This window comes from Pongo pygmaeus, chromosome 3 (assembly GCF_028885625.2).
Source record: "Pongo pygmaeus isolate AG05252 chromosome 3, NHGRI_mPonPyg2-v2.0_pri, whole genome shotgun sequence".
NCBI classification, from domain to species: Eukaryota; Metazoa; Chordata; class Mammalia; order Primates; family Hominidae; genus Pongo; species Pongo pygmaeus.
In genome coordinates this window covers 153,906,807-153,928,869 of record NC_072376.2, presented here as the reverse complement: position 1 = coordinate 153,928,869, position 22,063 = coordinate 153,906,807, and the positions used below count along the sequence as shown (strand labels likewise).

Sequence of the window (22,063 nt, the reverse complement as noted above, 5' to 3'; positions counted from 1 at the left end):
CAGAATCTGGTGTGTATTTTATTTACACTTACAGCACATTTCAGAATGTTTTTAAATAAAGTGGCTCAAGAAGTAAACAGTAAAGAACTTAATTTTTTATTGAGACAAAATATTGTCTCCAATATTAAAACTATTGAGACAATATTTAAAACTATTAAGACAACATAAACTTATGTTTATCTTCAAAATTAAAACTATTGAGACACTATAAAACTAATTTTAACTAGCCACATTTGAAATGCTTAGTAATCACATATGGCTAGTGGCTACCATATTGGAGTGCATAGATCTAGAATACTAGTACCTTAAATGGAAGAGAACATTAAAGGTCATTTGATTTTTACCAAAATATACTTCTAATTTTTGTCATGAGAAAATTGTGCCCCAGAGGACTAAATGTCTGACTCAGGTCAAATAATAAGTTCTCTTTTTGGTGTACCAGGTGGTCTCAGAATTTTTCCATTTATTGGACTTCTTTGATTACCGTCACACATATGAGCATAAGTGACCTTAGTGAAATATATTGGCAGATGTGATAAAATTTTGCCAGCAGTTGAAAAACATCTAAGGCATGAGCTTGCTTTCAAGAACAAAAACATTTGTAAAGGATCATTATCCTTGCAAAAGAATGACCATTTGGTTTTTAAGAGAAGATACGTCATCTGTCAGATTCCTTATTTTGAAGAGTGGGTACATACTTCATAGATCTTAGTAAAGCCAAGATGACAACTGAGAAAGCATTTTAATTTAATGTGGGTTAAATTACATCCAAAATAAAATATATGTAAATATATTGTGAGTTAAAATACATAAAAAAATAGAAAATTATGATCTATATCCATATAATTTGTAATCCCTAAACTGTTTTTTCATGAAACAGACTCAGAGTGTTTAGTTCATAGTGACCATGCTGTAGATGTTTATTGAATGACTTGAGGTAAACATGTTCAATCTAAGCTTGAAGTGGAGACCTTCTGTTCATAACAGAAGAAAAGAAAGCCAGGCAATTTCAAAGGAAGCTACTGGTAAAGATGGGATAAAGAAATAAGAGTAATATCACAATACCTACAGTCAGAAGACTGATGGCATATATGAATATGGCTATCAATTTCTAAGTATAGAAACTAAATTTTCTCACGAAATATTTTTCCTAAACCATATATTTCTGGTTAGCTTTATTTATTAGGATTTCTCAGAATTTTACAAACATGAACACTCTGGTTATTTGTTAATGGTTTATACCATTAACTAAGTGGCTGTAATTCCTTAGGAGAAAAAGCCTCTGCTCTATACAGATTTTTTTAATTGCCTAGTGACTTACTCAAATTGATTTAATTAATAAATGAACAAACACAAATGCATGACTAAATGAGTCAAAAGATTCAAGTTTTCATCAACATTATTGTACTCAACTCTAATGCTATTCAGAAATCATGAGGATATAGACCTAAGTGTAGTTGGATATACAATATTGCTATAAATTGCAAATAAATAACCCAGTGGAGGTTGGACATGACTTTTCTCCAAATTATTCTTTCCCCTCCTCACATCTCCACAGACCCAGGAAATTACCAAAAAAGGAAGAAATAACAGCAGCTAAGAAATACATTGTACCTATTACATACCAGGTACCCTTTTAAGCCTTTTTCATATATTAGCTCATAACAACCCTATGAGGTAAATATTATTTTTATCTTCATCTTACTGATGCAGAAATGGAGGCATAGAGAGATTAATGTCACTGATCCAAGGTCATAAGTGACAGATGGGGCTGGAACTCACTGGGCCACTGGCCCCAGAGCCCAGGTTTAGTGACACTATGCTCAGAGACAGAACAGGGGGAAAAATTAACACAGTTGCCTACTCACTTTTCATTTAGTTTATTTGTTCAGTTCTTCCATTTTTCTAAATCTCTTAAAAGATCAAAAATTTGTTTACTTCCTACTTGTACCCTCATTCCAACCTCTATTCTTTCTTTCCTGGCCCATGTGCAATAGATCAAATGCATGTCAAGGTCATTTCAGCACTCATGGAGCAAAGATGTAGAACAGATTGCCTTCAGAATGAAAGTGGAAAAATCTAGCATTAAAGGATCATCTTCAGCTCCCAGGAAAAAAAATGAAAAACATTTACAGAGCCAAGGAAATTCAAACTTGTTGCAAGTCTGACATTGGAAGAAAGATGTTTTTAAGTACATATTTTTTAATGTTTCTGGCATTTCATCTTTTAAAACCTCATATGGCAGTCCCAGAACAGTGTTTCTCCTCCACCTTCATGTGAGGGGTCATTTGTATGAATGCCCACACGTCACTCACCAGTCTTTATCTGTAGGCCTGATCATGCCAAAAACACACTTTGCCTTTAACTTCTTAAGCTCAGGATGCAGATTGTTAGGTTTGCTTCCACAGGGAAACAAAGTTCCTTAGAACCAAAGGAAAACACAGCGAAACAGACAGCCCTGTATGTTTGGAGACTCAAGAGAGAAGCTAGAGAAAGACACAGAAAAGATGACTTTATTATCCCTTCTTAAAAACATTGAGTGCCACTCCACATCTCAGGGGGGTGGGGTCTGAAACCTTCCTGTGATTTTTCAAGGAGGTTGTTGACCTCACCATTCATTTCCTTATTCCCCTTACTGAGTCACTACACAAGTCCTCTAGCACTGTCTGCAGATCGTTACCCACTTGGCCCTTCTTCCATCTCAGACTAGAGGGAATCAACTCTTGGCCCATGGAGGGTGGGAATGGCAGAATCAAGATATGGCACATCTGCCCCATACATTCTGAAAAGCACTTGGCATGATGTGTCTGGCCAGGAGACCTGGTCTTCAAACTTTCAGAAGGAAGCAGTACACATGAATTAATGTAAAGGCTAAAACTTGGCCAGTTGAAATGAAAAATGCTATGGATTTCCTCTGGGAAAATGTCCTTTGCTAACTTCCCATCAACTCTGATGCTTGGGGAAAGAGGAGTGTATCTAATGTGTTCAACAGTCATCCCTTGATACCCACAGGGAATTTGTTCCATGATACCCCCTTTCCCCCAAAGATACCAAAATCTGAGAATGTTCAAGTTTCTTATATAAAATGGTGTAATATTTGCATATCCTCCATACTTTTAAATCACCTCTAGATAGTTATACCTAACATTGTAGTTGTTCTAGCATATTGACTTTTTATTTGTATTATTTTTGGTTTTTTTTATTTGTATTATTCTTGTTGGGTTTTTTTTCCTTGAATATTTTTGAGCCATGGTGGGTGGTAGACCCAAGGCTCAGGCAGATGTGGGGGACCATTCTAAATGCATCTTTATTTTTGCTACATTGACACTTAAAATGTATTGAGTGGTTGTCAGAGTTCCTTGCCCCTGGATGAAAATTCTAGCAGGCCCAAGATTTTTCTACCTACTCTTAGGTAACTGATAGTTCTAAGAGTACCTTTAAGTTCTAAGAGTCCCTTTAAGTTGCAAACACATACCCCAAAAAAATTTTTTTCTGCTGGGCACTTTCCCTTGTAATTCCAAAAACGTGTTGACAGATGGGTCTCTCTTGCTTACTCATGAGCATCCTGTGCGCCCAGGAGTCCATTTTCAGCCTCTGTCTCATAATTTCTCCTCACCTCTCCAGGAACTCCTTTTGGGTAGGACCCACATTAACCCCGTTCACCTCTAGGACACTCATACATCACCTGTCCTGACAGTCCTCTTCCAGGACAGCAGCAGTCTCCAGCCTTTGACCCCACGAAGGTCTTGGGCCTCCTCTCAAGGTTGCAGGCAGGAAGAAGACTGAGTCCACAAAAGTTTGAGACATTTTTGCTGAGTCCAACCTACAGGAAACATATTTCAAAATCTTGTTGGGGATTCCCTTGCAGCAACCCCTCACAGGCCTGGGATTGGGAGGTGCCCTTCTCCACCCCTTTCACTAGAGGAGCGGGATTCAACATGACATCGCTCTGTTCGTTGACAATTTCTTTACCTATTACCCCATCTTCTTCCCCTTCTTATTGCCTCAAGATGGGTGATGGGGTCAAGAATTACCAAACAAGTTCCCCTTTATACATTTCATTGCACATCTGGCAATGGGGCAGAGAGCAGAGTGATGGGTAGGGGAGGGAGAGTCTGTCTCTTGCTTCTTTGTTATTCATGTCTCTTCAGTAGAAACTGAGGCAGAAAGAGTCCCATGAAAGTGCAAGAGAATTAGTTCCTAAATGTCTTGATGGTCTTCAACTAAGGAGCACATACTTGGCTGCTATCTCTACTAAACTACAGGCCCTTAAATGGGTTTGCCTTTTTGGAAAAATATATATATGTATATATATGCATATATATATGTGAATACTTTTCAAAATGCACTTACAAGACAAAATTGTTAAAGCACAGCTGAAGCTGCAGCACAGAGAAAAGTGGTTTTCATGCCAGCTCTGACACCTACCACTGCAAACCACCCAGGAGCTTTCCAGGGACACATACTCCAACTCATTATAGGAAAAACTTCCAAAGAGTTCATTCAGAGGTTTGTGTTTAGTCTCTGCAAGGATTTGCTTTCTCTAATTTGGGGGGCTCAATATAAACTTCTCTATGGGACTCATTGCTCCTAAAGATGCATTCTCTTAAAATTAGGCCAGAAATGACATTTATTCTTATATTTTTTAAGTTGCAAGTTTATTGAGGGAGCAATTGATGAAACATTTAGAACATCTCTATTCAAAACTTGTAAATGCCTGTAGACCTGCTCTGACCACAGCCCGAACAGGAAAACAAGAGAAAGAATGTGCGTTCAGGACTTTTTCAGGGAACCTCTGTAAATCAAGACAGTTGAAAGAAAAAGGGAGGGTTGGCATAAACTTCAGATTTCTGTTTCACATGTGCAGCTACACTTTGCTACATTTGCAAAACAGCAATATCCAGGTTTTATGTGACTACAAAATATACCGGTGCACTCAGAAATAAATACATTTAGATCAACCATTCCAGTATTGATGAGGAAGTTGCAAGAGTGAGTAGCCATGTCTGCTTTTTTGATTTGCATTAAAGCCTGAAATGGCGAAGTCTGTGTTCTTGACTATGGATAAATATGCCAGCTGGAACCAAGCAGGAGAATTATCTCCCTTGGTGCCTATAAGATTCACATTAGCCCTGGAAAGATGATTGCTTTGATTTGTGAGGACATTCCATTGTGGCAGGCAAGAGAATTAGCCAGCCATTTAAGATTTTAGGCCCCACTGTCATCTCCCCTTCAGGAAATAGTTAAGCCACAGTGACTACTTCTATATAAAACAAAGCATTTGAAGATTGTAACACTACTCCAGACAATCATTTACATGACTGTTAACGTGCCAGGTCCCTGGAGCAACATCACCCCCTTGCTTCTGAGCCCTCTAGCTCACCATCTCCATGGCAGCTTCACCAGAGGCACAGCTGTTCCAAAAAGCAAAGATCTCTGCAATAAGCACATGCCTCCATTGTCAAGCTTCGCAGATGGCAACTACCCAATCCACGATCCACAGGATTTTCCACAATAACATTTCTCCTCCACTGAAAACACTTGCCAATCCAAGAAAGCCCACTCAAGGCGAGACTGCCAGGGCTTTCCTGTCTTATGTGCCTGGTACCTCTGACAGGGAGGGTTGAGGATCTGCAGATTCACAAACAGCCTGTGAGAGAATCAATCAATTTAGACCACAGGTATATTGCTACTTGGAGCACTCAGCCTGAGTATGACACAACCACTCACCCAGAAGAAGCTTGTCTTCCTGAACTGAAGTAACTCAGCCAACAGATTAAATCCATTCATTCATTGCTGGGAGATTGTCTCATATGCCCTGAGTTACTCATTGATAGCACCATCTCCAATTGATTAATTCCTCACAATGACATCTTGCTTTTGACATGGCTTAGCAGCTGTTACTAGCATGAGCCGGGCAAAGGGCTGGGGGGCAGACCTGCAGTTTACCAGACACTGACAAACTGTGCATGGATCTCGGCAGTGAGGCAGCAGCTGATGGCAGGAAACACAGCTTGCGGGTCAGCACTTTTTCAATGTCTGAGGAGGGTCTCGTGTAAATAGGATAACATTTGTGTTTGCATTTCGATTCTAAAGCAAATCATGGGGAAGTGCCATCATTCAGAGATTAGAAAAGCACGAGCAGCTGAAAATACCTCTTGGCTCACATAAGAACTGGCTTTGGAAATTCGGAGTCTGAGGGTTCTGTAAGTCAAAATATATTTCAGAAGTGAAATTCAGTGGTTCAGAACAAAGGAAAGTGTCACTATTAGAACATTATTGGAGCTACTTGAGGTAAGCTGATATCACGGAAACACCACTAGCCAGACGCAAGAAATTTGGGGTCTTAGTCCTGGTTTGGCCTCCAGTTAGCTGTGTGATCTTGAACAAGTCACTTACCCTTTCTGCATTTCTGTTAGGTGATTTCTAAGATCCTTTTTAGGCCCCTAGCTCCGTGATTACAGTTAGAGTCCCTGTCTTAGCACCTTTCCAAGTCTCACTAGAAAGGTTCAAGGTCTTGCATCCTCACTTACAAGCCCTTCTCGCCACCTTTCTCCTTCCAGCACCACTGAGCCAACCTAGCAAGGAACTGTGCCCTCAGCTTTCTCCCCGAGCCACATTCTTAAGACTAGTGAAGGTCATTGTGAGATCCAGCATCTGTCTATCTTCATTTCGGATGAATGGCTGAGAAGACAGTGGGTGGAGGAGGCTGGAACAGCAGCACAGTTGGCCTCCGTCCACAGCTGTAGCCTGGTCTGCTTCTGGGATTCCTATACGCAGCAGACCCTGTCTCCAAACATCATGGTCCTCTGCTCCCAAAATGCTGTTAAGCAGTATTCACCTGGTTCTTATACAGACTTCAGTGTAAATTTTAACAATAATAGCTATGATAGCATGTTATTTAAGCCAAAATATTATGCAGAAATAAATATTGAAAAAAATTTGATCTGAAAATTAAATTTAAAAAATAAGGAAAAACCAAAAAGGTTTATTGACATGCCATCAAATAACTAATTCACTAGTTCAACACACACTTTGCTTTAACATCCCCTGCAAAAAATGTGCTTTTTACTAAAGTGAAAATTATGCCTTTGCATGGTATACTTGGCTTCAGAAAATGTGTACCAAATTGTAAAGAGTGTTTCCTTTTTCATGCTATATTTGCATTACACTAGCATATAGGTTCATTTTATAAGTTAGTGACTTTTGTTTTTACAGTAAAATTACTTCCCAGTGCTCAGGCTAATCATTTGCAGCTACCCTATGTTGTTTCCATGCTACTGTCCTCCTTAGTGAAACAATCACCATCCCTGTTCATTCTGCCTTTTAAATATCTCTCCATGTGCCATTTCCCTCTGCCATTACTATAATTCAAGCCCTTATCAGCTCTTATCTCCCTGTCTGGTCCTACCATCCTCCAGTCTGTGCTCATCCTGTTTCCTGGGTAATCATTCATAGAAATCTGTTTTTGTCAGTGTTTTGCTCCAAACATTTTTATTATCTACGGGTTACAATCTCCATCTGCCTAATCTAACAAAATCATTAAGCATTTGGCCTCTGCATCTTTCTCCCTGACTATTCCCCACTCCCATCTGGCTCTTTACACAGAAGCATTTTAAGCCACTTGTGGTTCCAGGTACACTGTCCTCCCGTGCTTCTCCCTCCACCTGCCAAATCCTATGTATCCTTCAAGCACATCTCATCTGCTGTATTCTCTGAGATATTTTCTCTGCTCCTCCAAGCAGAATCTGGTGTTTCTTTTACAATTATCTACTTTCAAATAGCTATCTCTGATACAATTTCTTGAGAAATCGCCAGTTACCCCCTTAAATTTATAGATCCTCAAAGGCTTGGACTGTATGACTTTTTACCTTTATGTTCTAAAACCCAGCACAGTTTATGGCATACAGTTAGATTTAATAAACGTCAGTTGGATGAGTAAATGAATATGTTGAATTTTAAGGGAAACCAACAACAGTAATGGAAGGTAAAGGAGAATGTATTGCGAAGTATATTTGTATTTTGGCTGCTAATGAAAATAATAAATATATCTTCCAATGATATTCAGGCTGAACCAAGGCACTAACAAACAATTCTCTGTATAGCCAGTTTCCCCAGAACGACCCTACCCCCAGTATGACCCTACCCCCGTGTGAAAGAGGAGCACAGTGTTAAATTGGTCCCCCATCACAAGAGGAGAGGGAGACTAATGCCTTGTAGAAATGGACTGATGATTTATTATTTATCATTATTGATATTGTACTATGCAGCAGAAATGGAATTAAAAGCATCAGAGAGAGATGAAATAGCAGAAACAGCAGCAAAGGAAAATGTCACAGAGAAGGATTCTAACGTCTAACTGTGCATAAATTTCTGCAAATGCCCTGCTAATGTCATAAAACCAAATGCCCAGAAACCACTGAAGACTTAAATGCAGCTTTTCATTTTTGTTTTATACCATCTACACGACCTTTACTATTTTATATTAACCCATGATAAATAAAGATGACCCTACTGTGAGATAATGTAGGTTTGAGAAAACTGCATGACTTTGGAGTCAGACAGATCTGGACTCAAATCTTGGTCTGGCCACTTACTTACTAGCTGTCACCAATTCACTTAATATCTCTGGGCCTCAGTTTCTTCTTCATGAAAATTGTCAAAATAGAACCTACCTCATAGGTTTGTTGTGAAGGTTAAATGAATCGGTATATATATATCAAGTTCCTAGCTTGGTGCCTGACACTTAAGAAATTATAAATGTTACTTCTCTCCCCACCCCACACACCACCTCTTCATGAGAATGATATTGGTCAGACACGTCATGGTATATATTGATGAAATTGAAATTTCTACATATAAAAATATCTGCAAGGTATCTTTGTCAGTTTCCAAGATGTAGTGTCGAGGCCTGAGAGCTCTAGATTGTATCCTAAACCATCTGCCTGTGGAGATGAAAACTGACATCATCTTGCTCTTCTTCAATTACCAGAATTACTTTAGTTCTGAGAAGAATGGCTTGCTTGCTTGTAGTTATTTATCTTTTTCACTAATTGATCATTTGAGTGTTACTGAGTTACTAGCTATAGTCTTTATGACCATGATCTCATATAAAATTATGAATGTCCTTACAACCTTATTTCCAGAGAAGCCTCTGAGGTTATCAGCATCACCACTAGTCAGCCCATCAGTAAATTGGCAACCCATTAGTGTCAATTCCTAGAAAGTTGTAATTATGCTGTATCTACACATGGCTCTGTATTGGTTATATTCAACAGATAGTGGCCCTGCCAGTAACCTTAGTGTTTTGAGCATAATAACCTATAGACAACTGCTCTATGAATAAAGCAGCAATTTCAGATTTCTAGGTCTTGATGATCTTTTTGTGTTTATAAGTTGAACCTCAGAGGACAACTTGGAAGAAAAATTTTGGAAATATCCACTGCTATTAGGTTGGTGCAAAATAAATTGCTGTCATGGCAGAAACTGCCATTTCTTTTGCACCAACCTAATTTCCAGATTTGCAGCAAATGGGACACACACACACACACACACACACACACACACACACAGAGAGAGAGAGAGAGAGAAAGTGAGAGAGAGAACCTACTAGGATACCTTTTAAAATACAGAAATATCTAACTCACTCACCAGCTTCTTCTGTGGTGGTCCTCACTGCAAGTTTTCCCCCCCTCCGCTTTGGGGAAAAAATTTTCAGGGAAAACTTCTGGAGAAAAGAAAATATATTGCAGCTTAAGTGATTTAGCCAGATTATCCTCCCCACATCTCTCCAGGACACAATTGTGGTTAATCACTTAGGACACTCTTCACTTTGTTTGGATAATTCTGAGCGTGCAAGGATGCTTAGAAGACAGTTCTTCCTCCTCGCTCCACAGGCTTCCCAAGGAGCACACACCAGGACATCAGGATGACAGTCAAGCCAGGTTCCCTGTGCACACACATATACACATGCATCCACTCATGCACACACATGCACACACACACACCACCACCACCAATCTCCAGCCTTGGCTCATCACCCAGAATGACTGTATAGAGTTAGATGTAGAATTGGATGTCTAGGAATTTCCAGGATTATTCTAGGCAGAGGTATCAAACTGGTGCCACCTGTGACTCTGCCTGCCTACAAATGAAATGTGTTTGGTCTTCAGAATGCTTCTGATAAAGTTCAGTTAGGAGCCCACATTTAAATATGGCAAGGTTTTACATAGAAACCTGAATTTTCAATTTGGAAAAGCTGGAAGCTGCAGCAATGCTGGGCCACATTTCCTTATGGTGACACTTGGTTCAGCCCTTTTGAGGAAAAGCACATCCTCTGCAGTTCACTGCAGCCTTGCAATCCCAAATTTAGGGACAGTTTCAGGGCAGCGGTACTTCTTTCACACACAGTGCTAAGATCAATGCTTTGAATGTTCCTATTAGATCTCATTTAAAAAAAAAAACCCTATTAGTAAAATCATACAGGGAAACAATATGTGTGCCTATGAGCCAACAACATGCAGTTAACACACTGTCTCTTATCTAATGTTCGCAGCAGGGAGGAACAATTAGTAGATTTATAGACTAGAGTTCCATCAAAATTTTTTTGTCAAACAAATCACTCATTTCTATCAATTAAGACTTATGCCTTAATCAGGGCTGTCAGCACGAGAAAGTATTGGCTGCACTTACACTCCTGCTGTGCAACAAGAACAGTGGAATGAATTTTTAAAAGAAAAATAATCCCATGATAATACTGCCGCTGTTACTTAAATAAGGAGTTAGAAAATAGGATTTAGAAATCAAAGTTTAAGCATGAACTCAATGGATTAAAAAGCATATCTTCCTTGTTAAAAAACTGAGATAAAATGTATGTAGTTGGATACATAAATACTTGCATACACAAGCACATAAATGCATGCATATGTGGAAGCATTTGTGCCTGTGCACATCTGTATACCAAGCATGCCCATGCAACTATGTAGGAACATAAACCTATAACATGTTCATATATGCATATCGTATTTTTCTGACATTTGTACCTTAAGCAGTACTTTGACATGCATGCACATCTGTGCTTTTATCTAGCATAAATGCATGCCTGCACACATACATACATGTTACTCAGTACCATCAACTTTATGTAATAGTAGTTAGCCATGTCTCAGCAGGGATCATTGAAATTTCTGGTCATGGGTCTCCTGATTACTCCTAGAAATGAAACTGTAGTTGCAGCTTACCTCATAAGAGAAAGAACAACTCAAAAAAAAAAGTGTGTGCATCTTTTTTTTTTTTGTTAAGTGAACCTAAGGCTCTCTAATATCTGGAAAAATTAAATATGCCCCTACAAGTAAGGCAGTTCCTAATTTTAGGAATAGTATATTCCTAGCATCCAAGCCCTATGATAGAACAGCACCTTTGGGGCCAAATAAAATTGTATGTGTCCATCCATACTGAGTGGTAGTAGTCTCTTCATCTGGTGGGGCATCAAGGAACATGATCAGATGGTAAAGGCACTATAAGTAAAGTGTAGGTCTTTGTTAGACAGCAGAGAGAGGTATTGAAATTTCCCATCCCTAATTTATGTCCCTGAAAATAATGTACGTTCTTGGTAGTAAAGCTAGGTGAAGGCCCAGCCCTGCCACCTGCTATCTGTGTAACTTTGGAAAAATGGCTCAACCTCTCTGTACCTCTAGTTCTCATCTGTAAAATGGAGGTAATTTAGAGAATACCTACATCGTGGGATTAAATGTAATGCAATAATCCTTAGAAAAGTACCTGGTCCATAATAAGCATTCAAAAAAATGTTATTGTATAGAAGAGAAGGTGAAGGGGCTCAAACACTATTAAACTTTGTGCCAAGAATCTTACATATTTTATTTAACCTTTACAATTATCACTCTTTTATATCTAAGAAACTGAATTAGAGAGCAGTCTAGGAACCATGTCAGAGGTCACACATGGAGTAAATGGCAGGGCTGGAGTAAAAACTCTTGTCACTCTCATCAAAGCCCAGGTTCTTTCTCTAGTTTCTCAAACCAGTTTCTAGCTATGGTGTGAACACCCACCTGGGCTGCAGTTGGAGTGCAGATCCGTAGGCCCCTCCCCAGATCTACTCAATCAGTTTCTAGGGGTAGGCAGAGAATTGTCACTTCTTTCAGGCTTCCTGAGCAATTCGTTCTAAAGCCAGAGTTTCAAAACGTATGCCCAGCAACCCCAGAGTGCCTGCCTGAGGAAAGCAGAACCCGAGACAATGCACACATTCTAAGTGGTATCTTATCCCTACAGCTTCTTGAAATTTTCTCTTATTAATTGTATGCAGGGGTACTGGAGTTAGAACATTCTCTTCAGTCAAACTAACTTTACCTATTTCTTGTTTACTCTGCTTTGAGAATCTCCCCACTGAACACATAAGTGCAATTGTATGTGCTTGATCCTTGGAGGATCCTTCTTAATAGACCCATGCTGTGTGTTGATACATGCAATAAAGATGACCACTGGATCCTTACAGCACTGGTCCAAATCCCAAAATACAATTATAGAAAATACAAGTAGGTTTTTACTTAGTCATGCCTTACTTGTGATCTTGATGGAGGTTTAATCCTAGCAGGCAACATTGCTATCTGGGGAAGGCTGCTGCCTTTTGATTGTTATAATAATGGCTTCTTTGCTCATGAAACATCCCCGACCTGATGTGTGACCTACACACTGTGGTGCAGGCATTCTCTTACATTTTTAGCGTAAGCCGTAATTCTAGAATCATCTACTAGAAAAAGGAAGTGCTTCCTGTAGAAAAAAAAAATCTTTAAAAATCTTAGATACTGAAATAAGTCCTTGAACGAGCAGATCAAAAGATAAGTTTTGAAAGAATTACCATTGGTTTTCTCAGATGCATAATTTTACTGAGGGAAGAATTCTTTGGTGTCATAAAATTAACTACCGTAAGAAAAAGGATAAGACAACAAGGCTACATTTTATAGTTTCTTTGGGTGCATTGCAGCTAAGATCTGCAACACAGAACTAAGAGTTGGTAACTGCTAAGCAGAATGATCTGCCACTAAAGTTAAGAGTATAGACAATGTGTTCTTGGAGCTGATAATTGGCAGGAGGTAATAATGGTAGGAACTCTATTTTTCTTTGTTTTTATTTTCCTATCTTGATGAACAGTTACAGTTATGGAACATATGGAACCATAGCTTTGCTCTTATAATGTATATAGGCTAATTTCCTACGGAGACATATGTTTTTTGCTTCCAAGGCATATTGTGGGGACTTTGACTTACATTGATGCATAGCTATGCTTATAATTTGCCCATTTTCTACTTCCAGGGCTGTCTCAGTGCCTAGTCATCTCCCCCTTAGAGAAACCCAGTCTCTAAAAATATAATCACAAAATAGAAAAATATACTCACTTGCGATGCTGGAATTCCCATCAAAGTTTTGAGAGAAAAATGTTCAAACAGTCTCAGAAATCCCAATTAGCCCTCATGCTACCTGTGCCCCTGACCCTCTCCAGGAGATTTTCTCTTAAAGGGAGTGGGAGAAAACCAAAGGTGACCTGGGATTTAGTCTCTAGTGGGTTAATGAACAGGATCCACAAAGGTAATGTTCTCAAGGACCCTCACTTCTTTTTGCCAGGCTTGCGGATTCCTGGGGCAAGAAAGAGTCTGCTCTCCCTGAGAGTTCCCTGAATTGAAGATGCTCCCTTGGTATCCATGGAGACTCAGGCAGCTCAGCACCAGATGAGCAAGTTACATGTGACTTGGAGATTTATGGATTTGTTCACTCTGTACCATACTTAGATTATTGACAAGGCATCTACATTACAGGAAACTGCCTACATAGTCTCAGGCAGCTTTCTTCATGGCAAAATAATATAAAATATTTGCAGGCTGGACAAAAATAAACATTGAAGATCTATTCAGCAGTACCTACTATTTAGGACATGGGCCATGTTTGTGGCTGCAGATTTTTTAAGAATACAAGTTCAAAATGTGCATTGATTGTGTGCTACTGGGAAGCACTGGCAAAATGTTAAACAAAGCATGCACCAATCAAAGGAAGGGACCCAGGAGCTCTATCATGGACGAATATTTACGGTTATTTGTCTTAAATATTTATGGAGTTTAAAAGGTAGGGGATGGGGCTCATTATAAACATCAGTAATCATCCCAAAAAGCAGCAGCATGATCCTTTAAAAAGAAATAAAAATTCAGAAACTACATGGGCCACATGTTAAAATGACTTTCTGTTGTGGAAAGGTCACAGAATATATTAACAATAACTAGGGAGAGAAAACATTATAAAACACTCTGAAGATACCTAGAAGACCTCATCGGAAGTTAATCTGGAAGTCTGTTTCATTAATTAAATACAGCTATTTTACCAAAAGATGTTGGTGATTTAGCATAAGATTTATTAATGCCTATTTTGAGCTAGGATGACATTGCCCCTCCTCTGAAGGAATTTAGGTTTGAACAGATGTAAAACAGATGTGTACAAAATAGCAGTTACTTTGCCAAGTGCTGTTTCTTAAGAACAGATCTCATTTGCCAGATCTACTAAAAGCTTTCTCTACATAAGGGATTTGCATAGCTTTCCTGAGTTTAGAAAGAGACAGAGAAAGGAACCATCACTCTTCAGCTTGTGGACGAAATACTAAAACCTTAACCCCCATGTTAAATTCCAGGAACTCCCTATGGACTTGTTTAGGGAATTTGGCCTTTTGTACATATATTGGAGAGTATTAGGATGAAATGCTTCTGTCTTAGATTTTGCATTCCTAATACTAGAAAATTGCTAGTTTTTAAGTTTGAAAATTTTAAGAATTTTCCTAATTCTGTGTTTATTATGTACATGTTTAACCACTCATGATAATCCAACTCTAAACGATACCTTTTCAGTTCTTCTCACTTCTTCATTTTTAAGTTTCACAAGCCCCCTGCCAGAACAACTGGCTTATTCACACCCCCAACACTGCCAGCTTCAGGAACCATTCCACATAGGTGGCCCCTCTTCTTAGGGAGGTGCTGAGCATGGTTCTAAAAGAGAAACAAGGAAACAGAAAATGATCTTAAAAGGTACCTAATAAGGTGGAGTTGGAAAGAGCAGGAATGAGATTCCTGGCCCATAGTAAATGAAACACTTGAGCTCACTGCTCAGTCTAGGTCTTGTTTCTCTTAGCCTACTCTATGCTTTTGCCTTGATTCCTTAGCATGAGGTACTCCACATAGCATTGATATCAAAAGAGCATGAGTCCCCTTCCCCACTGTTTTATCCTTTCAAAAAATCAACATGATGTCTTCAGATTTTCCCATTTATTTATTCGGTACATTCAAGTGATAACTTTTGCATTTCTTTTATTTCTATAGCATTAGAGATGGAGTCTTGCAAAATAAGCCCCTGACCCCTGAGAAATTACAATCTGCTCTAGTTAGGAGAAAAAACATCCATGGGTAGAATATTTAAATAATGAAATAAGGCAGTGCTGTTAATCACATGTCTGGAATATTATGAATAAAAGTGTTCTTCGGAGAAAGGCTGGGGGGTGGTCACAGTGGCAGCATTACCCTCAGACCTTTTTTTTTCCTTTAAGAGATGGATCTCACTCCATCTCCCAGGCTGGATTGCAGTGGTGCAATCATGGCTCACTGCAGCCTCAATCTTTTGGCTCAAGCAATCCTCTTACCTCAACCTCCTGAGTAGCTGGGACTACAGGTACACACCACCACACTCAGCTAATTTTTTAGCTTATTTTTTTTTTAAGAGATGGGGTCTCACTATGTTGCCCAGGCTGGTCCCAAACTCCTGGCCTCAAGCGATCCTACTGCTTGGGCCTCCCAAGTGCTGGGATTACAAGCGTGAGCCACACTACACCAGCCTCCACAGACCTTTTACTCTAGGGTACATTTTGGCTACATCCCTCCCCAGGGGGAAGGAACCTGCGAGGTCAAGAAGTCACCCAGACTCCCTAACCCACTTTCTGGAGACAGAGTTAGCAGGATACAAAATTGCCATTGTATGGAAGGCCTGAATTGGCCACACCTTTGCCTTTGAGTTTTTAACAAAAGTCTTTTTCAAACCCAATATTTGTGTACAGTTCAAATGTAATAAAGAGATCAGCTTAAACTCATGGTTTTTTAAGCTAATAAATACATGAAAAGTGGCCAGCACAGGCTGGTGAAGTATAGGTCCTTTCCCTCCCTTGTTGTTGCATCACTATAAGCGGAGGCATTTGGCGGAATTAATTTTAGCCATCAGATGCTTGTTTTGTTTTAGCTTTTCAGGAAACAAAGATCAGATTAGCAAAGGAACTATAGATCAAATTAGTGAAGTAAATGAGGGAGTTCAACAACTTCAACAGATTCATTACGCTATTAATTAGTCATCTGCCCTCGTACATTGCTATATAGGTGTCCCTCCATCCAACTGCATATCAAAAATATTCAGGAAAAAAAAATCTCAATCCAACAGTAGAAAATAGTACCAATAAAATATACAGTACAATAACTATTTAGGTAGCATTTACATTATATTAGGTGCTATAAGTAATCTAGAGATGATTTAAAGCAGCAGTTCCCAACCTTTTTGGCACCAGGATCCAGTTGCCTGCCAGAGAATTTTTCCACAAGAGAGGTGGCGGGGGGGACGGTGGTGCTTTCGGGATGAAACTGTTCCACCTCAGATCATTAGTTAGATTCTCACAAGGAATGCACAGCCTAGATCCCTCATATGCACAGTTCACAATAGGGTTCCTGCTCCTATGAGAATCAAATGTTCTGCTGACAGGAGGCGGAGTTCAGGCAGTAATGCTCGCTCACCCTGCGCCCACCTCCTGCTGTGCGGCCCAGATCCTAACAGACCATGGACTGGCACCAGTTGGTGGCCCAGGTTTAAAGTATACAAAATGATGTGCATAGATTATATGCAGATTCTACACCATTTTATATAAGGGACTTGGGCATCCTCAGATTTTGATAGGTGGCAGTGTCCTGGTATCAATCCCCCACGAATACTGGATACTGAAGGACAACTGTGCTAAATGCTAAAGGAGGGGGAGGAAAGGAGGGGGAGGAATGGAGGGGTTTGGAAAGAACTGTCTCAGCTGGGCTTGTTGCAGTTATTATTGTCAACTTTGTCATCGCCACTATCATTTTCCACCACTGTCCAGCCTTCCCAATTCCTCCCACGGGTGGTCCCTGGGGTGCTCTGTGGACCTGTATGACTTCATGGAGCACCATGAAACCTACTGGAGCAAGAACAGAAGAGCTAGGTTCAAGTCCTAGTTCTGCCACTTACTACTGGCTCTTTCTGAGACTTTGAGAGAACTATAGCCTTTCTGAAAGTTAGGTAGCCTGCTGTAAAATGGGCTCAAATATGTGCAAGAACATTGGAAACTAAATCAAATATAATGGATGGTGATGATGGTGATAAAATTATAATAGCCACTGTTATAAAAAAAAAAAGTGTGTTAGAACAATTCTTGGCCAAATCTATCATTTTCTACCAGTGCTATTCCTACTCACTCATCCCACCTTCATTGCCACCTGCCATGAGCATGGAATATAATAATAGGTGCAGACAGGTGACTAGCTATTATTATAGTTAACCTTTAGTGAGATCAGTGATTTAAAATGGTACTTTACACCTCTTCATTTCTCTTATTAATTTGACATTTATTTTCTGGAAAGCCAAAACAAGTGGTAGCATATGGAAGCTGCATTAAACTCCTCAAAAGGTCCCTTCCTAGGAGAAGCAAGTGATTTTGTATTCTTAGCTCTGAAAACAAGGAAGGGAAAAGGAAACTAACATTTTTGGAGAACTTTCTAAAAGATACATTGTATTAGTCTATCAGGCTGCTATCATCAAATAACATAGACCTGGTGGCTTAAAGAACAGACATTTATTTCTCACAGTTTGGGAGTCTGGGAAGTCCAAGATCAGGATGCCTGCATGGTTGACTTCTAGTGAGATAGCTCTTCCTGGCTTGAAGATGGCTGCTGTCTCTCTGTGTCCTCACATGGTGAGATGAGAGAGTGAACTCCAGTCTTTTTCTTGTAAGAACACTAATCCTATCATGGGCACCCCGACCTCATAACCACATCTAAACCTAATTACCTCCCCAAACCCCCACCTTCTAATATCATTATATTGGGGTTTAAGCTTTCAACATATGAATTTGGGGGAACAGAAACATTTAGCACACAACACATGTACAGGGAAAAATTGTTGTAATAGTGAAAAAATATTGTAAACAACCTAAAGGTCTCTCTGTTGGGGAAAGGACAAATAAAATATAGCATATTCTTAGATGGACTAGTTTTTTTATAGCAGTTAACAAGAATTAAATACATAATGTAATTAAATCTGAAAACAAGGAAAAATAAGTAAATTGCAGGATAACACAAATAGCAAGCTTTCTTTCATATAAAAATGCTAACACAAAACATTATTTAACTTGTACATTGATTTTTTTGTTACCTGCACACATACATACACACTGATTTGCATGAAAGATACTGGAAGAATTCATATCAAATCAGAGTGGTAGTTGCTGTGTTGGGGATATAAAACTAGTGGTGAGACACAAAAGGAGCTAATGTGGGGGTTTTTATTTGTTTTTTGTTTTGCTTTAATTAAAAAGGCAGGCTTAAATGAAACATCATTCATTCAACAAAAATTTATTCAGAGCCTAGTATAATTCAGATCCTCCTTTCTATGCTGGGGAATCTTGGGGCAATGCAGGCAGTTCCTGACTTTGTGGAGATCACATCCTATTGAATAAGATAAGAAATATAGAATATAATGTCAGGATTCAATTATCAAAAATAAAATCAAAATGCGGCCAAGTAAGGAGTTAGAGAGTGACCAGTGACTATTAATTAGGGCAGGAAATCAAGGAGGGCTTATCTGAGAAAGTGACATTGAACAGAGAACTGAATATCATTAAGCATTGACACTTACTGATGGTGACACCGCAGTTTGGTTTACTATATTATTCCCTGTACCTTTGTAGCATTTTAAAATCTCTCTTTCTGCCCACCAAAAAAAATCTGTTTCAGAGTAGCATGAGATTTTTAAAGAGGTACCAAACCCAGATGAAGCATTTAGGGATTGCAAACTTTTGGATCAATGATTGGGTTTAGGAGGAATGTGTATAGAAAAACATCACATAAAGTAATGACTTGGTTTTATAAGTAGGAAACAAAAAATGCAAATTATTTTTTAAAATACCAACTCCAAAGTTCAACAAAATCTTCCTGATAGGTAAGGATTCAGGAAAAATCACAGTACTTCTGAAAGGTGTGAGAATAGAGGTGTCAAACCTTCACGGGGAGGGATAAGATTTTTAACTTTATCAAAAGGGAATGTGACTCTTTTAAAAAGCAGTTTGAGAATATGCTCCAGAACAGAAAATAAATAGTTTAAATGAATTGTTTAAGCCAGGCGCAGTGGCTCATGTCTGTAATCCCAGCACTTCGAGAGGCTGAGGCAGAAGGATTGTTTGAGCCCAGGAGTTTGAGACCACCCTGGGCAACATAGCAAGACCCTGGCTCTATTTTTTTATTTAAAAAAAAAAAAAAAACTGTTTAAGGAGTTAGAAGACCTAATCTCAGCACTGACATAATAAGTATTATCCCATTCGACCAGCATGAGATGCTGGGTTTCTTATCTACCTCCTTAGTATGAAGTGAATGGGATGGGTTAATATAACCATGAACAACTAAATAGCTTCAACTTTATCGTGATCACCAATAGCCTACTTTTTATTAAGGATTTCTTTGAGCCAGAAACAGGGCTAAATGCTTTATATTCATTATCTTATTTGGTTGAGAGAATGATTGATTAAATAATCTCTAAGTCTCTTTCAGCTTTATCAGCCTAGTAAGGAAACAAGAAGAAAGCACAAGAGACTACATGAGCTGTGGTTTCCATCCGCAGGGGCAAAATGGAAGACAGATGTCGGGCTCAGCTCAGTCCCCCTTATTCCTTTTGCCCTTTCATGTATCCTTACCTTGTTGAGCAGCTTACCTCATTTGTATCTCTTTTGTTTTCACCCTAAACTCATAGCAAGGAATTCTTGTTGCAAGGACAAATATTTATTACAAATTCTGTTTTTTGTTCTAAACACAAAGAGCTGAAAATTATGTTCTGTGAGCCAGAGGAATGGGTAGGGTTATGATCTTATAACATGCATGACTGGACCATTGCTCTTGTTACTATATGCTTTAGATAAAATCCATTAGATTGTCCGGGAAGGCATGTAAACACACCAGTCTAGGTGAATTTCAGTAATTTATTGTTGGGACATCAACCCAGGCTCTGGGTCAAAACATCAAGCCTCTTTTCTGTAGCTAAGAGTGAGTCTGTCACCTTTTGAGAGCTTATTCAAGCCACCACTTTGAGCCATCCCCTCCTGCCCATCCCCCAACATACCAGTTATGACCTGCTTTCAAACCAACTAAAGGTGAATTATGCAATATTTATTGGAAGATGAGCAACCAGAGATTCTTCTAAACAAATTACGTACAATCCTTAAGGTTTTTAATCAGGCTTCTTCACGTGCTTTCTGGAGAAAGAGGTAGTCAGAATGGTCAGAAATGATAAAAACCTTAAATAGACTGGAAGTCAAACAGGTTGATGTAAAATGATGCCAGCATAATAAGAGCCAAGCGTGCTCATGTCAGTGTTTGGTCTCCAGTTATCATTGAGCTGTTTACCTTATAATGTTTTTAGGCTGTTCCTGAGGACTATATATTTAGGCACATTATTTAAAATGCTTCCTTCTTTTTGAAAATGCAAGTGTAAGAGAGTATGTTTCTATTTCTGTTTTCCTCTTCCCAACCCCTCCCAGAGCAAAGTAAAGGATTCCCTACTTTGCTGTGTTCTGCAGCTTGACCTTTAAACCAGACTTTGTGTTTCCATCAGAGCCCTGTTCTCTAGTTTCTTCTGGCTCTTGTGTTGTGCTATCTTGTAACAGGGTGACACTTGTACAAGCAGTAGGGATAAGGCTGTCACATGGTGAATGAACTCTTTATGAAATGTTGATGCGTCGACCTACATCCAGCAACATTGAAGAAATAGAATATTACAGAAACAGTGGGATGATAGCCAGGGAAAGGAAGGGTATAGTTTTTCACCAGCACATTAATGGGCAAAGAAGGAGCCCAGAAAGCTTAGTGGGGAAAGAATAAAACAGATTCTCAGTAAATATACTAAATCCAATATTGGCTGCATATTATCTGGCATAGCGTATAGTACACATACTGCATAGCATTGTGTGTATGTGTATATGCGTGTGTATTTATCAAATCTCATTAGAGGCTACAAAAAATGTATTATTATCAGTACTTTACTGATGAGGAAGCTGAGATTGTTTATTTCTTAACATTTTATCTAAGCAAGTATTTGTCAAGTATCAACATAATATCATACACGTAAGTTAAATAGAGCTGTGATAATTTAGCCTGGCATTCAAATCCTTCTGCAATCTGAATACCACCTATCTTTCTAATACCATTGCCTGTATTGAGTTACAACAATCAGGAAAATGGAAATCACTCTAGGGATTTCAAAATAAGGAAATTTAATTCAAGAACTTAGTTACAAAAATTTTGGGGGAAAATGAACAATTCCTACTTTGCACCATACATTAGCTTGAAATGAGTCATAGATTTCAGTGTAAAAGCTAAAACTATAAAAGTTCTAGAAGAAAACATAGAAGTAAATGCTAGCAACTTTAGGATAAGCAATATTTTTTAGATAGGACTTAAAAAGCGAACCATTGACAAAGTTGATACATTGGCCTTTATCAAAATTTAAAACTTTTAAAATTAGCTAGCTGTGGTGGTACGCACCTGTAGTCCCAGCTACCAGGGAGGCTGAGGTAGGGGGATTGCTGGAGTCCAGGGTGTTGAGGCTGCAATAAGCCAAGATTGTGCCACTGCACTCCAGTATGGTCAACAGAGTGAGACTGTCTAAAAATAAATAAATAAAATTTTTGTTCCTTTAAGGACACCTTTAAGAAAATGAAAAGTCAGGCCTCAAGCTGAGAGAAAATATT

General features: G+C 38.9%; 1 protein-coding gene across 3 annotated transcripts in view; it reads left to right on the top strand.

Moving 5' to 3' along the window:
- RNF150 (ring finger protein 150) overlaps positions 1–22,063 on the top strand; it is a 263,839-nt gene that overhangs the window by 215,762 nt on the left and 26,014 nt on the right. Inside the window, exon 8 of one of the 3 annotated variants that reach the window (XR_010126146.1) lies at positions 1,559–1,623. The exons of 1 other annotated variant lie outside the window; for it this stretch is intronic. Coding sequence is in view for 1 of the 2 variants with exons in the window: in XM_054485193.2 (XP_054341168.1) it covers positions 13,639–13,691 (53 nt within the window). In the remaining variant the exon portion in view is untranslated. Of the gene's footprint in view, positions 1–1,558; positions 1,624–13,638; positions 16,443–22,063 lie in introns of those variants that run through there. One more of the 3 variants, XM_054485193.2, reaches the window with a different exon arrangement.